We start from the raw sequence: 15,094 nt of genomic DNA, 5'->3' as shown, positions 1-15,094 counted from the left end.
AGCTAAACCAGCCAGACAGCAGAGCTATACCAGCCAGACAGCAGAGCTATAACAGCCAGCCAGCAGAGCTATACCAGCCAGCCAGCAGAGCTAAACCAGCCAGCCAGCAGAGCTAAACCAGCCAGCCAGCAGAGCTAAACCAGCCAGCCAGCAGAGCTAAACCAGCCAGCCAGCAGCTAAACAATGCAAACCAGGGATTTACCAGAGAGGAGGGTTACTGGCCAAGTAGCTGAAATGGTCAAGCCAGCTCACCACAAGCAGACCGTTAAGTTTTCAGGTGTTTGATAACTGAACATGTTTAGTTGACAAGTATTTTTTTTACATGCACATGTGTATATCTGGAAGAATATAAGACTTCCTGTCTTCAGGAGAGTTTAAAGGAATGGCTCTAATGAGAGCAAAGTAGACCTTGCAGTTACACTGGATAGAAGACCGAACCTGCTTCCTCTGATGGAATGCAGCATGATGGAGAGAGAAAGGGGAGAGAGAGACAGAGAGAGAGGAATGCAGTGGCGAGTGAGAGAGAGACACAGTGAGAGACAGGAATGCAGTGGCGAGGGAGAGATCCTGAGGTGTCCCACCGTGCCATGAAGCCTGTGTATGTGTGCTTCAGACATCAACAACAGTTCTAATATGTCCTATCCAAGACTGCTTCTCCTCTCTTAATCCTCCTCTCTCTCTACCTCTCTCTCTCGCTCCACCTTCTTTGTCTCTGTACACCTTCTCTTTCTACCTCTCTCTTCTCTCTCGCTCCACCTTCTCTCTCCCTTTTCTACTTGAATTGCTACAGCAGCTGTCATGGCAGAAAGACTGGAATGTGTCTGATCCAGCAGGATGAATGAAGGGGGGGGGGGTTGACTGACATGCGTATATGTTCCAGATATTCAGTTCCACAGTTTCCCTGGATCATCTTGGAAATGACACCCTGTCTTCCTTCAGAAGTGCAGTTGTTACTGTGTCACTGAAGTATAAACTTTATAACAAAATAAGAACATGCAATAGTTGCTTTGTTTTGCCTGACAATAGGGGTAATCTTTTAAAACCATAGTACACTGCCCATGCAAGCCAGACTGAACTGTTGATGTATGTGTCATTGTTAGCCTTCCTGTGGTCTGGGATGTGTGGCTGGTTTGACCTGACACAAGGCCTCAGTCTGGCTTCTCAGTGTTCACACACCTCGATTCAGAAGTTAGTAATTTATCTTGAAGAGTAGAGACTACGTAGTCTGATAAAAGATAAATAATGTTCAACTCATTATGCCAGAAGGCTTCTTTCAGCTGTCTAGCTGCAGCTCCCTCATGGAGGGTTTGTGGCTATCCTAGCTCCTTTGATCGCCTCAGTAATAGGGGGTTTTCCACTTGATTGCTTTTCCATATTGTTCCAAATCAAGAACCACTGGATCTGTCCTCTGAAAGGATTAGCCTCTTTTTCCAGACACATTGTGTGAATGCAGGGATTTTGGTTTTCAAATGACCGCCCATCTTTGCTCTGTGTAGGCTTGGTCCTGAGGAGGAGGCGCATGCCTCTGGAGTTGCCTTGGAGGTGAACGGTCAGACTGGAGACGGTGTTAAACACCTCAAAAGAACTTTACAGCCTTCCATGAGCCTTTTGTAACGGAATCAAGACTGGTTTCATTGAGAATGGGAGAAAGGGATTTCAGAGAGAAATGCTTCACTGAGAATGAGTTCTACAAAGTTTCTCTCCTGAGCTTATGTGTCTTGTAAACAGACAGATACACCAGGGAGACTGACTCCAAAACAGTTTAAATCATTCTTACTTTGGAGTAAGGGAGGCGCTTGGATGTGTGTGTGTTTCTGAAGTGTGTGTTGGATGTGTGTGTGTTTCTGTCCTCAGTGTCTAAGAAACACGGGAAGCTGATCACGTTCCTGCGCAGCTTCATGAAGTCCCGGCCGTCCAAGCAGAAGCTGAAGCAGCGGGGCATCCTGAGGGAGAGGGTGTTCGGCTGTGACCTGGGAGAACACCTGCTCAACTCAGCCCACGATGGTGAGACCCCTTACACCATTTACTGTGCACACCCCTTACACCCCTTACTGTGCACACACCCCTTACACCCCTTACTGTGCACACACCCCTTACACCCCTTACTGTGCACACACCCCTTACACACCTTACTCTGCACACACCCCTTACACCCCTTACTGTGCACACACCCCTTACACCCCTTACTGTGCACACACTCCTTACACACCTTACTCTGCACACACACCTTACACACCTTACTGTGCACACACCCCTTACACCCCTTACTGTGCACACACCCCTTACACCCCTTACTGTGCACACACCCCTTACACCCCTTACTGTGCACACACCCCTTACACCCCTTACTGTGCACACACCCCTTACACCCCTTACTGTGCACACACCCCTTACACCCCTTACTGTGCACACACTCCTTACACACCTTACTGTGCACACACCCCTTACACACCTTACTGTGCACACACTCCTTACACTCCTTACTGTGCACACACCCCTTACACCCCTTACTGTGCACACACCCCTTACACCCCTTACTGTGCACACACACACCTTACACACCTTACTGTGCACACACACCCCTTACACCCCTTACTGTGCACACACCCCTTACTGTGCACACACCCCTTACACACCTTACTGTGCACACACACCTTACACACCTTACTCTGCACACACACCTTACACACCTTACTGTGCACACACACACCTTACACACCTTACTGTGCACACACACCTTACACACCTTACTGTGCACACACACCTTACACACCTTACTGTGCACACACACACACCTTACACCCCTTACTGTGCACACACACACCTTACACCCCTTACTGTGCACACACACACACCTTACACCCCTTACTGTGCACACACACCTTACACACCTTACTGTGCACACACACACACCTTACACACCTTACTGTGCACACACACACACCTTGCACACCTTACTGTGCACACACACACCTTAAGGCCGCAATATGCTTCTGCGTTTCCGTTTACGGATGGGCGGGCGCACGGATACGGACGGATAGACTGCGTTTATGGTTCTCCGTAGGCTGTTGGTACTGAAAACAATTCACCGCCAGAAGAGTAGGTGGCGCAACGTAAAACCAGGGTGATAGTGGCAGTGTGTTGGGCTTCTTGCTACGAGGTGAGACAGAGGCAAGTGGCTGTAACCCAGACGCTGGTGGGGTCAGGGGTCAGCAGCTGACACTGGTCCATACCCTGAAGGGGTTTGTGTTCCCTGCCTCACTAGTGCAGCTGAGCAGGGCTTTGTTGTGGTAAACTGGCCAGAGGCCTGCTAGCTTACACCGTATGTAACGCCCTGGCTTGACACAGCAGACAGAAGAGTCTTCCTGACAAGATGATGATGTTTGTTTTTAAAGGGTCAGTCTGTTCTCCAGCAACAGTCATGCCTGGCATCTCAGAGGCAGGTTAGACTAATGACTCAGACCCCCCCCCCCCCCCCCCCCCCCCCGGGAGGGTTACCACAGCAACGTGTTCTTGGAGGGTGTAAAGGTCAAGGAGTGTAGTGAGGGCGAGTTAACTCTCTCTCTCGCTCCTTGTCAGACTATCAGACATGTCCAGGGCCCCATCCAGTAGGGCTGTCCCTACCATCCAGTAGGGCTGTCCCTACCATCCAGTACTGCTTTTTCCTCTCTTCATCCTCCTTCTCTGTCCGTCTTTGTGTCCCTCTGTCTCTCTCTCTCTGTCTCTCTCTGTGTCTCTGTCTCTCTCTCTCTCTCTCTCTCTGTGTCTCTCTCTCTGTGTGTGTGTGTCTCTCTCGGTGTGTCTCTCTCTGTGTCTCTTTCTCTGTGTCTCTCTCTCTGTCTCTTAATCTGTCTCTCTCTGTGTCTCTCTCTCTGTATCTCTCTCTCTCTCTGTGTCTCTCTCTCTGTGTCTGTCTCTCTCTGTGTCTCTCTCTCCCTGTGTCTCTCTCTGTGTCTCTCTCCCTCTCTCTCCTGAGCATGTAAACGGTGCCCCCTCACCACACTGTAATGTGGACTCTGTCCAAGTGTGTGTGGTGTCAGACATTGGCAGTCAGCAGGTTGAATATATGATGAATATATGAGTGTAAATGAAGGGGCCAACTGAAGCACACATAACCGCATGAGTGGTTGTCAGGTTTGACAGCTTGGTGGTTCCCCTCACATGAACCTTTCAGCTGTTAAACTTCCTGTTTATTTCCAGAGCCTCTTGTGGATGCAATTCAGAGCAGAGCATGTAGTTAAGCCAGCTGTTTTTACTGACCCACTTTCTCCTCCAGTAAGAAGGCTGTGTATGACACCTCACCAGTGACCCTGCAGGTTACAAGTGTTGGTCCTTCCAACAAAATCAAATCTTTTGCCGCATTCGTGACCTCAAAGCAGTTTGGTGCGACCCAGCAAACCCAGAGGGAAGGAAAACCCGTTTCCAGCTTTGAGTGTTTCCAGCACACTCAGTGGGTTAAAACTAGAGCCCGACTAGCCCTAACCCTACACTCAGTGGATTAAAACTAGAGCCCGACTAGCCCTAACCCTACACTCAGTGGGTTAAGACTAGAGCCTGACTAGCCCTAACCCTACACTCAGTGGGTAAAACAGTGGTTTGTCGTGACTTCCTGTCTCCAGTCCCTCAGGTCCTCAGGAGCTGCACAGACTTCCTCCAGAAGCACGGCGTGGTGGATGGGATCTACCGCCTGTCTGGGATCGCTTCCAACATCCAGAAACTACGGTAACGTCTGGGAAAGAAAAATACCCTCTCAATTCTCTTTTTTGATGGCATTAGATGTCACCTAATCAGAGGGATTTTGGGGACGTTTAGTCCAACTCACCCTGGTCCTGTGGAACCAGCCCCACCACCACCCCTCTAACGATAGCATGGCAAACTGCCAGGAGAATGGAATGTGCGGAATTCTAGGTTTTTGGCACGTCACTCACAGATGATAAACACTGTCCTCGTAGCATCTGTCCTCGTAGCGTCTGTCCTCGTAGCGTCTGTCCTCGTAGCATCTGTCCTCGTAGCGTCTGTCCTCGTAGCGTCTGTCCTCGTAGCGTCTGTCCTCGTAGCGTCTGTCCTCGTAGCGTCTGTCCTCGTAGCGTCTGTCCTCGTAGCGTCTGTCCTCGTAGCGTCTGTCCTCGTAGCGTCTGTCCTCGTAGAGTCTGTCCTCGTAGCGTCTGTCCTCGTAGTGTCTGTCCTCGTAGCGTCTGTCCTCGTAGCGTCTGTCCTCGTAGCATCTGTCCTCGTAGCATCTGTCCTCGTAGCATCCAGTTTATCTGCTCCATGTTTCTCCAGATCTGGTTGAGCTGGCTGCAGATTCACACAGCACTACTGTATGCATAGATTGTATATGTTAGATGGTTTTCAGGATTTATTGAAGAATTTATATGAAGAGAATATCAATTCCACTTTATTCTTTTATCCCTGGATATTTAAGGATTATGTCTAACAGATTAAATAGTAATTGAAATTCTGCTGAGGTGATTGAACAAGGACATAGATTGTTCAATACTTCTTATGTTCCATGGATTTGAGCCCCATTTTACTGTGGTCACTTCATGTTTCCCTGTGTCTGTCTCTCTTCCTGTCCCCAGGCATGAGTTTGACTCGGAGCAGATCCCTGACCTGACCAAAGATGTGTACCTGCAGGACATCCACTGTGTGGGCTCGCTGTGCAAGCTGTACTTCCGTGAGCTGCCGAACCCCCTGCTCACGTACCAGCTCTACGAGAAGTTCTCAGTAAGCAACGCCCTCCTACCAAGACGCCCTCATAGCATAGCACCCTTCAGTTGTGCCCAAGTAGTTCACTCTGGCCATCTAACCCTAACCATCTTATTTCTCTTCTTTCCTAAACCATCTCTCTCTCTCTCTCTCTCTCTCTCTCTCTCTCTCTCTCTCTCTCTCTCTCTCTCTCTCTCTCTCTCTCTCTCTCTCTCTCTCTCTCTCTCTCTCCCTCCCCCATCCTCTCCACAGGAGGCTGTGTCAGCAGCCACAGATGACGAGCGACTCATCAAAATCCATGATGTCATCCAGCAGCTGCCTCCACCACATTACAGGTCAGTCTGGATCCACACTGCCCCCTGCTGGCCACCACTAGATATACTCCCCATGCTGCCCCCTGCTGGCCACCACTAGATATACTCCCCATGCTGCCCCCTGCTGGCCACCACTAGATATACTCCCCATGCTGCCCCCTGCTGGCCACCACTAGATATACTCCCCATGCTGCCCCCTGCTGGCCACCACTAGATACTCCCCATGCTGCCCCCTGCTGGCCACCACTAGATATACTCCCCATGCTGCCCCCTGCTGGCCACCATTAGATATACTCCCCCTGCTGGCCACCACTAGATATACTCCCCCTGCTGGCCACCATTAGATATACTCCCCCTGCTGGCCACCATTAGATATACTCCCCCTGCTGGCCACCACTAGATATACTCCCCCTGCTGGCCACCATTAGATATACTCCCCCTGCTGGCCACCACTAGATATACTCCCCCTGCTGGCCACCACTAGATATACTCCCCCTGCTGGCCACCACTAGATATACTCCCCCTGCTGGCCACCACTAGATATACTCCCCCTGCTGGCCACCACTAGATACTACAGTTCATGGAGAGGCTTGTAGATGCTCAGAACAGTATGTAAGGGTTTCATTGTTGTGCTTATCAGGACGCTGGAGTTCCTCATGAGGCACCTGTCCCACCTGGCCACCTTCAGCTACATCACCAACATGCACAGCAAGAACCTGGCCATCGTCTGGGCTCCTAACCTGCTGAGGTGAGACCAGGATAGGCACATGACTAATCTGTCTAATCTGTGTTTGTGTTCATGGTATCTGTGGTATCTGTGGTATCTGTGGTATCTGTGGTATCTGTGGTAACTGTGGTAACTGTGGTAACTGTGATAACTGCTGTCCCGCCAGGTCCAAGCAGATCGAGTCTGCCTGTTTCAGTGGGACGGCTGCCTTCATGGAGGTCCGGATCCAGTCTGTGGTGGTGGAGTTCATCCTCAACCATGTGGATGTGTTGTTCAGCCCCAAACTCAGCTCTCTGATACGGGAGGGAGCAGGTACACACCGGCCTCACACACCGGCCTCACACACCAAGTCTGTCTTGAGGAAGCACAGTTTTAACAGCTAGCTGTCTCGTCAACTCCAAACTCTTAAGCAGAAAACACAGCCCCCTGTATTCCCTGCCACAGTATGGTTTGTCATTTCACGAGTGTCTCCACCCCCAGGCCACAACTCGTTGTCCCGTCCCAAGTCCCTGCTGGTGTCGTCCCCCTCCACTAAGCTGCTGACCCTGGAGGAAGCGCAGGCGCGGACGCAGGCCCAGATCAACTCCCCCGTCACGGCCGACAGCAAGTACATCGAAGTGGGGGAAGGCCCCGCCGCGCTGCAGGGCAAGTTCCACACCGTCATCCAGTTCCCCACCGAAAGGTACGTCTCTAGGTCTAAGTTGAACAATATTTTGATACCCATGAGGATATGTTGAACCTTTCTCCTCCACCGTGCGTGTCTGTTGTTTAGTGTCGCCTGTAAATGTCCAGCTGTTTCAGACATGTTCTCCGTCTCCCCGGTAACAGGAAGCGGCCCTCCAGCAGGAAGTCTCCTGTGAGCAGCTGGCGATCCTTCTTCACGCTGGGCAAGGCTTCCTCCATGTCCAAACGCAAGCTGCAGCGCAACCCCAGCGTGCCCACCGAGCTGAAGGCCATGGCTCTGACAGGTCCGCTTCTCTCTCCCTCTTTCTCTCTTTCCTTCTCTATCTCCTTCTCTCCCTCTTTCTCTCTCTCCTTCTCTCCCTCTTTCTCTCCCTCCTTCTCTCCCTCTTTCTCTCCCTCTTTCTCTCCCTCCATCTCTCCCTCCTTCTCTCCCTCCTTCTTTCCCTGCTTCTCTCCCTGCTTCTCTCTCTCCTTCCCTGTTCTGCAACATGTTTGTGTTTATCTCTTTCTATGTCGTCTGCCTGTGTTCTGTGTTCCAGGTGGCAGAGCCGACACTGGGACCCTCCGCTCAGCTAAGAGTGAGGAGTCTCTCACTTCTCTACACAACGTGGAAGGTGATCTTTCATCTTTCTTACTGTTATATATGTTATATGATACAGTTATATATGTTATATGAGGTGTCTCATTTCAATGCTCGTCATCCAGATACCGGTTCAGGACATGAAGAAACTACAACTGAGAACTTAAACCATATCTAGATACTGATGTTTTCTTGTAACTGACTGTCTCCGTGACTGTCTGTTCCCAGGAGAGTCAAGGATGTACCGCCCTCGGCGCCCTCGCTCCAGCAGTGATGCCCTCTCAGCCTCCTTCAACGGCGACCTCCTGGACAGCCGGCATCACTGCAACTCTTATGACAACTTGACCCCCGGGGAGAGTGACGGAGACGACGGTCCGATCCGTGTCCCCGTCCTCATCTCCCCCCCGCGCTGCGCAGGCGAGGACGTGGACCTCAGCCCCCCCGACATCGGCATGGCCTCGCTGGACTTTGACCCCATGTCCTTCCAGTGCAGCCTGGCCTCCCCCTCCCTCCCCGCGGCCCCTTCCCTCCCTGTGGCCCCCTCCCTCCCCCTGGCCTCCCCCGGGACCCTGTCTGGGGAGGGTGCCGGTCTGACGAGTGGCAGCAGCCACAACACAGAGCTGCTCTCTCCAACCCTCTTCAGCAAGTTCACCAAACCCTTCCCAGCCCTGAGCACAGGCCTGGGAGATAAGCCACGCAGCAACAAGCTGAGCAGCTCGTATTCCTACTCAGAGAAACCCATTCAGGCCGTCTCCCCCATTAAGAGTGGACAGTCTGCCAGCGTGGCTCCTCTGAGCCCTCCGGAGCTGTTTAGCGTGGAATGTCCCGGTCAGCGTGCCCTGGGCGCCAGTCTCCCCCTGCCGTCCCCCCCCGCCCCGGACCCCGGACCCAGGGACTCTCCCAGCATGGAGTCTCTGTTCCTGAGGCCAGGAGAGCCCTCTCTGAGCCAAGCTCTCCAGATGGAGCTGGACTGGAAGCTGACAGCCATGGACGCCACAGACAGGCAGGACGTCCTGGTGGACGAGGGGGACAAGCCAGCTGCTGTCAGCTCGGAGCATCTAGGTGAGTTGGGGACCGTGTCTTTGGGATATACAGACTTTCTTTAACACATTTATTTTCCATCTTGTGTAGCTGTAAGGCTTAATCTGTTCTCTTGTGTTTCTGATAAAACACGTTCCTGTTTCATTTCTAGGGTTAGTTTCCCAGGATCATGCCTTTAACTCCTTGCATGGATTTCAGCTCAGAGAAATCTTTCCCCATGATGCCAGAGCGCCTTGCTTAACTTGTCCATCTCTATCCTCCTCTTGAAGACCCAGCCTGCCTGCCACCTTCTATCTTCTCTCTTCCCTGCTCCTGAGCATGCTCTGTCTCACTCTCTCTCCTCCCTCTACCAGGATCCACAGCTGTCCACGGCCCCGCCCCCAGCTCGCCCCTCCTCCCTGCCCCTCCCACTACCCAGAGCTCTGCCTGTAGGCTGGTCCAGGAGGCCTCTGCTCTGGTTCCCAGGACCCAGGAGCCCCCAGAAGGGGCCCCCCTCCCCCAGCCGGTCCCAGACTCCGAAGGCTGTCCATCTGGCTCACACCCCCACACCCCTGTCGTTGAGGAAACGCAATCCAGAGTTGCCCTGCCCCCCACCTCCTCCGCCCCCTCCTCTCCCCATCTCGCCCCCCCTGCTGGCATGCAGGAGCCCCTTGGGGGGGCCAGGACCTCCTCCAACCCCCCCGGGCCCAGCCGGGGCATGGACGTCCCTCCTGGCGTGACCCCCCCTCCCCAGAGGAGACCCGCCAGCCCCCCCGTCCAGAGGACCCCCGTCAGCCCCCCCGTCCAGAGGGAGCCAGCGGCACCGTGTCCTGCTCCTCCTCCTGGCTCCGCCCCAGGAAGCCCCCCTGCTGTGCTGCCCCAGCCTGCTGTGCTGCCCCAGCCTGCTGTGCTGCCCCAGCCTGCTGTGCTGCCCCAGCCTGCTGTGCTGCCCCAGCCTCCCTCTCAGGTACTATCTATCATCCTGCAGGGTTAGCAGGGTTAGGGTTAGGAGGTAACCCATCTAGCATGCTTAGGATGATTCCTCTTATGGTGTTTCTGTGTTCCAGGTCCCTGACGAGGCTGAACTGCCCAGACCCTGCGAGCCTCTACAGCCTCAGCCTCAAACAGAGGCTCTGCTGCCCATACAGCATCAGGTGCAGACACAGCCTCAACCTCACAAACAGCCTTATCCCCAGCCTCAACCTCACAAACAGCCTTATCCCCAGCCTCAGCCCCAGCCTAACAGCAGAGGGGCCTCTGCCCCCTCCGTAGACGAGCCTGTGGTGAAGAAGCCTTGGGAGGCCATCAGACCGGTGCAGCCTGAGGCCCGGCCCCCCCTCGGCCCCCCTCCTGCCCCCCCTGTTCGCTCCATCGAGAGCAGACTGGCCACTGCAGCTCTTAGCCAGACAGAGGCCAGCCACGCCACTAACTTCCCCAGCCTGCCAGTGGAGGCCCCTGGCCCCGCAGCCCCCCAGCACCCTCCCCACCCCCCTCGCAAGCCTGCCTCCCTCCAGGCCGCCTACCTGTACCACCACAGCCAGGGTGATGCCCTGCCTTCGGCCAGCGAGGCCTTCTACCAGCAGCGGGGCCTAGTGGCCCAGCCCTCCTCGGTGTACCACCACCGGCCCGACACCGGCCCTCCCCACCTCTCCTACGCATCTAAGACTGAACCTCAGATACCTTACAGCGCCCGCGACGTCCACTACAGCACCCTGGGCCCCCGCCACTACCCCCAAGCTGCCAGGCCCCGGGGCCCCCCCAGGAGGGAGTACGCCTCCCCGGGGCCGGGGCACCGCGGCCAGGCCTGCTGCCCTGCTGACGGAGCCCATGTCTACCCCAGCCTCCGCAGAGTGCACTCACTGCATGCACCCCCCAGCCTGCTGCCCCTCCCCCCCCAGAGGAGCCACGCCCCCCTGGACGAGGAGCTGCTGTTCTACCGGCACCCCGTCTACAGCTGCCCCGCCTACCAGGCTCCCCAGGCAGACTACCACGTTACCCAGCTGCAGCCCTACTTTGAGAACGGCCGGGTCCAGTACCGCTACAGCCCCTACTCTGGCGCCAGCCCTCTGGACTCGCCCTTTTACGACGTGGACCCCTACGGGACGGTCCGCCTGCGACACACACACTCCTTCGGCGGCAGGGACGTCGGCCCCGGCCGGGTGGGCAGCAAGGCCGGGGGGTACCACTTCCTGTCCCGCCACGCCCCGCCCCCAGGCCAAGAGCACGGCTTCGTGAGCAGGGACATGCCCCCCGGGCGGGGCTCCAAGGGGGCGGTGTACGTCTCCTGGGACCCCGAGGAGTGGGAGCAGCTAGGCAGGCTGTCGCTGCACAGGGACAGCCGTCCTCGGCAGAGGGTGAAGGCTCCGGTCATGTCCCAGTACGACAACGTGGGCCTGTTCCTGCCCACTGACGTGTCTGGCTACGACTCGCTGCACCTGCGCAGTAAATCTGACCCCGCCGATGGCATGCTGATGGCTGCCGAGGGCGGCGAGGGCCGCCGGCCCACCAGACAGCTGCCCCCAGACCCAGAGGTGCTCCTGTACCTGGAGGCGGAGAAACTCTGCCAGGGTAACCAGGGCAACGGGACGGCCAAGCACAGCAGCTCCAGGGCCTGCCGAGCCTCACACCCTCAAGCCCCGCCCCTGGCCCGCAGCGTGGCTAATCAGCAGGAGTCTAGCCGGCGTGAGGTGGAGGACAGTAGGGCTGGAGGCAGCAGGTGGCTGGAGCCCTCAGAGGCCAGGAGCCTCCAGCCTCGATACGAAACTGAGCTGGACGGCCTCCCCAGCAGGGTGAAAACCTTGAGTGGCCACCCCACTGCTGCCCCGCCCACCGCCCCGCCCCCGAGGCCAGACAGGTCCCACAGCAGGACTCGGGAGCCTCCTGATGCAGACCGGGACTACTCCTACCAGAGACTCAGCACCATGACTGTCCAGTCCCACTATGACAACATAGACGACTTCTCCCCTGGCCCCCAGCCCCCCTCCGGCCAGCCCCCCCAGCCCAGCTTCCCCTCTGGCCCCCAGCCCCCCTCCAGCCAGCCCCCCCAGCCCCCCTCCAGCCAGCCCCCCCAGCCCAGCTTCCCCTCTGGCCCCCAGCCCCCCTCCAGCCAGCCCCCCCAGCCCCCCTCCAGCCAGCCCCCCCAGCCCAGCTTCCCGGCCCCCGGCTGGGCTTACTCTACGGCCCTGGGCCAGGGGGCCTTCCTCCCGGAGCAGAGGCTGCAGAGGCCAGACACACACATACACGCAGAATGACTCACTTCTGCTACGTGAAGGAAAGTAGTTGGACCTGAAGCCCAGCAGTCTCCGCAGGACAGCTGGGCTGACCGGGGTTTTCATGAATTCAGTCAAGTCAAATTCTGAAACACTTTTTACAAATGGTACCAAATGTACCATAATTCCTTACAAATTGCCATTCTGAAATGACTTGGCCAATCATATGAAGCTCTTTGATATTCAAGACAAAAGGTCCATCACACCTGAACTACAAAAATATAAAACATGTATTCAACAAGCTACTGGTAAAAAATTATTTTCTTCCTCCCCAAAATATGATTTGGCGTCTGTGCGTATCAAACATAATGGGGAAGTTTTGCATTTTAGAAATGCATGTCCACTTGTCTGTGACAGCGCAGGTCTGTGATCCAATGTGTACCCTTTGGATGTTGGAGGACGGAGATCTGCTCGTCCCCATGTTGCTATGGACACGCCTTGGCAATACTACATGAATTCACATCTGAATTGGGTTCAGAATAACATGAAATCTGCAATAGGGTCCTTTCAGCTGGTACAGGAGCATTTAATTGTATTTGTTCTGCAACTGTGCCAATTCCTATATTTGATGTATTTTGCTATGAAAATATGAATTAAACTCAAGTGGAATGTTGTGGCCCAGTGGTCTGTTCTTCATTGTAAGAGGGACCAAACATTGTGGGGAGTTTTCCATAAGCATTCCTGCACTAATGTATGGTCTCCATGACTGGATGTACGATTGCCTGTTACCTTGCAGATGTAAACAAAGACCTTGTTTGTCCTGTAGTCCTTCCCCCAATTATTACAGGGTTTGGATGGACTGTTAACTGAATAAAGTTAAATGGAAATGTAGGATGTGTGAAAGTGAAAATACAGTATTTATTTGACTGCGATAAGGCACCCTCATAAGTAGTATTAAGAGTTTACTTCATAGCAAAAAGACAAAACGTCATTTATACACAGACTAAAGGCAGCTCTACTTTTGCACTCAAGTACATTTACATATTTTCAAACGTGTTTAACGTCAATTATTCGATTGCCTCTCTGGATCAGCAAAATAAAAACATTTAAGGGGTAGCCTATTTTTAATTACCCACATTTTTCATTAGACAATGTTCTATTCATGTCGTTATTTTTTTTTTTTATCTGACCAAATAAATGTTTCTTGTTTCAGCATTGGTACTAATTCACGTTTCACTCCCATTTGTTTATAGGCAATTTATTTCCTACATTTTGACTGAAATGTATCTCAGCTTTGTGTCATTGCTAGAAAACTAGCCTCCTTGGTCAGTCGATCCACTAAGTTCCAGAGTTGGGTGTGTTTTCATGCAGACTTTGCAGAGCTAGATCCGACCACTTCATCTCTTGTTCTTTCACAGACTCCGTCGATCCTCCGTTGTCTTGTTCTGCCTCAGGTAGTTCACTCTACAAGAGGAAACGGACTGTTTAAAGTGTCATGCTTTGCATTTAGTAAGGTCTTGTATAGCGAGCCGAAAGCCAATATCTTCCTACACAAAATAAGTTGCAGAACCGTTGCCAATGGGTGAGGTCATTTTAACGTTATCGGACCATACAATTAAAAAAAACTCCTGCAGTTTACCAGTGGGATGGTCACATCTTCATAAGGTAGACGATCTTCTCTCCAAGCATCGTCTGTAAGGTCCAGGACCCTGCCGTCTCTCTGAACTTCACTGTCCATGATCGGCCGTTTGGTCCAGTCACGGGAGAGTTACGTCACCTTGTGCTGCCACTGTGAAGCACCGTATTTTGCGTTTCCTTGTTTTGTAAGTAATCAACTAGCTAGACAATTTAATAAAAATAAGTTAACTGCCGCTACAGACAAACAAGTTAACGTCAGGTTTTAAAACGACAGTACAGAAAGCGAGTCGTCTTCTTCGGTTGAGGTTATGGCAGATTTGCAACCAACGTTTGAGGTGCATTACTGCCATCTACTGTTCAGAAGATGGTCTGCTCCTCTTCATACCGTTTCAACGGCAGACTGCTGCAGCCTTGAGGTGGTGGTGTAAGTGCTTTCAAAGCTGGAAGGGCCACAGGCACAGCATTATGCCAATCAACATTTCAACGACCAACATTTCAACCACCTATCCAACATGAAGAATGAGTTCCCCCTTTCAGATTATACTTTTCACTACATAAAATTCTGATCATTGTCTTGCCCAAAATCTTGATGGAGCTGCCAGCCTTCCACCGTTCTCTACCTACAGGCCTCTGCTGTCTCGACACCCTCATTCTGAGCACGCTCTGTTGTCTCAGACAACAACTTCTTCCAGCAGCCCTAAGTCCATCACATCACCTCGCCGGGTCACAAGCCACAGGGCAGCTCACCATCCTCAGTGGAAGGATAAATAGGTTCTTGGAGGAAACGGGGGTCCCCGTAGCGAGGACAAAACCTGGATCAAGTTCACCTAGACCGATGCTACCCTCTTCCTTGAAAAGTGTATCCATTGAGAGATAACTGGGTACAATTTTTTGTTCTGTTCTGATACAATCGTCGCAGGGTAATTACTTAACTATTGAAATCTTTATTGACAAAGAAAGCTGCACTCAGAATTAATTATGTTCTACATTATGTCCGTCAACTGACATTTGATACAGTATTTTATCTTTGTCCTACTTAAAGTTCTTTCTTCAAACCACCTTTTTCAATATATTTCCTGAGATATTTTTTTATATAATGATAATAATGACTACCGTGTGTCTTTAAAATTCTTAACTGCCCTTCGTAACGCCATGATCAGATCAAGAAGTTGTCCAATCATACCAAAGAATTTCCTCTTCGTGATTAGGACGT

At 53.0% G+C, this 15,094-nt stretch overlaps 2 protein-coding genes across 2 annotated transcripts in view; one reads left to right on the top strand and one right to left on the bottom strand.

Moving 5' to 3' along the window:
* Positions 1-13,452, top strand: part of arhgap32b (Rho GTPase activating protein 32b) — a 35,934-nt gene extending 22,482 nt beyond the window's left edge. The window contains exons 13-26 of the mRNA XM_067229269.1: positions 1,855-2,004; positions 4,620-4,722; positions 5,583-5,727; positions 5,962-6,044; positions 6,664-6,771; positions 6,917-7,062; positions 7,231-7,432; positions 7,579-7,718; positions 7,974-8,048; positions 8,243-9,076; positions 9,409-9,923; positions 9,972-10,001; positions 10,102-12,071; positions 12,165-13,452. Of these exons, the coding sequence (XP_067085370.1) occupies positions 1,855-2,004; positions 4,620-4,722; positions 5,583-5,727; positions 5,962-6,044; positions 6,664-6,771; positions 6,917-7,062; positions 7,231-7,432; positions 7,579-7,718; positions 7,974-8,048; positions 8,243-9,076; positions 9,409-9,923; positions 9,972-10,001; positions 10,102-12,071; positions 12,165-12,285 (4,622 nt within the window). The 3' untranslated portion in view covers positions 12,286-13,452. The remainder of the gene's footprint in view (positions 1-1,854; positions 2,005-4,619; positions 4,723-5,582; positions 5,728-5,961; positions 6,045-6,663; positions 6,772-6,916; positions 7,063-7,230; positions 7,433-7,578; positions 7,719-7,973; positions 8,049-8,242; positions 9,077-9,408; positions 9,924-9,971; positions 10,002-10,101; positions 12,072-12,164) is intronic.
* Positions 13,453-13,485: 33 nt separating this feature from the next.
* anapc13 (anaphase promoting complex subunit 13) lies at positions 13,486-14,202 on the bottom strand. Its single transcript, XM_067229268.1, has 2 exons — positions 13,883-14,202; positions 13,486-13,707 (listed from the first exon to the last, which is right to left on the bottom strand). The coding sequence occupies exons 1-2, from the start codon at positions 13,979-13,981 to the stop codon at positions 13,582-13,584; spliced, it is 225 nt and encodes a 74-aa protein (XP_067085369.1). The 5' UTR covers positions 13,982-14,202; the 3' UTR covers positions 13,486-13,581.
* Between the last annotated feature and the right edge of the window lie 892 nt (positions 14,203-15,094).

This window comes from Osmerus mordax, chromosome 25 (genome assembly GCF_038355195.1).
Source record: "Osmerus mordax isolate fOsmMor3 chromosome 25, fOsmMor3.pri, whole genome shotgun sequence".
In the NCBI taxonomy this organism is placed as follows: Eukaryota; Metazoa; Chordata; class Actinopteri; order Osmeriformes; family Osmeridae; genus Osmerus; species Osmerus mordax.
This window is presented reverse-complemented; position numbering and strand designations above follow the sequence as displayed.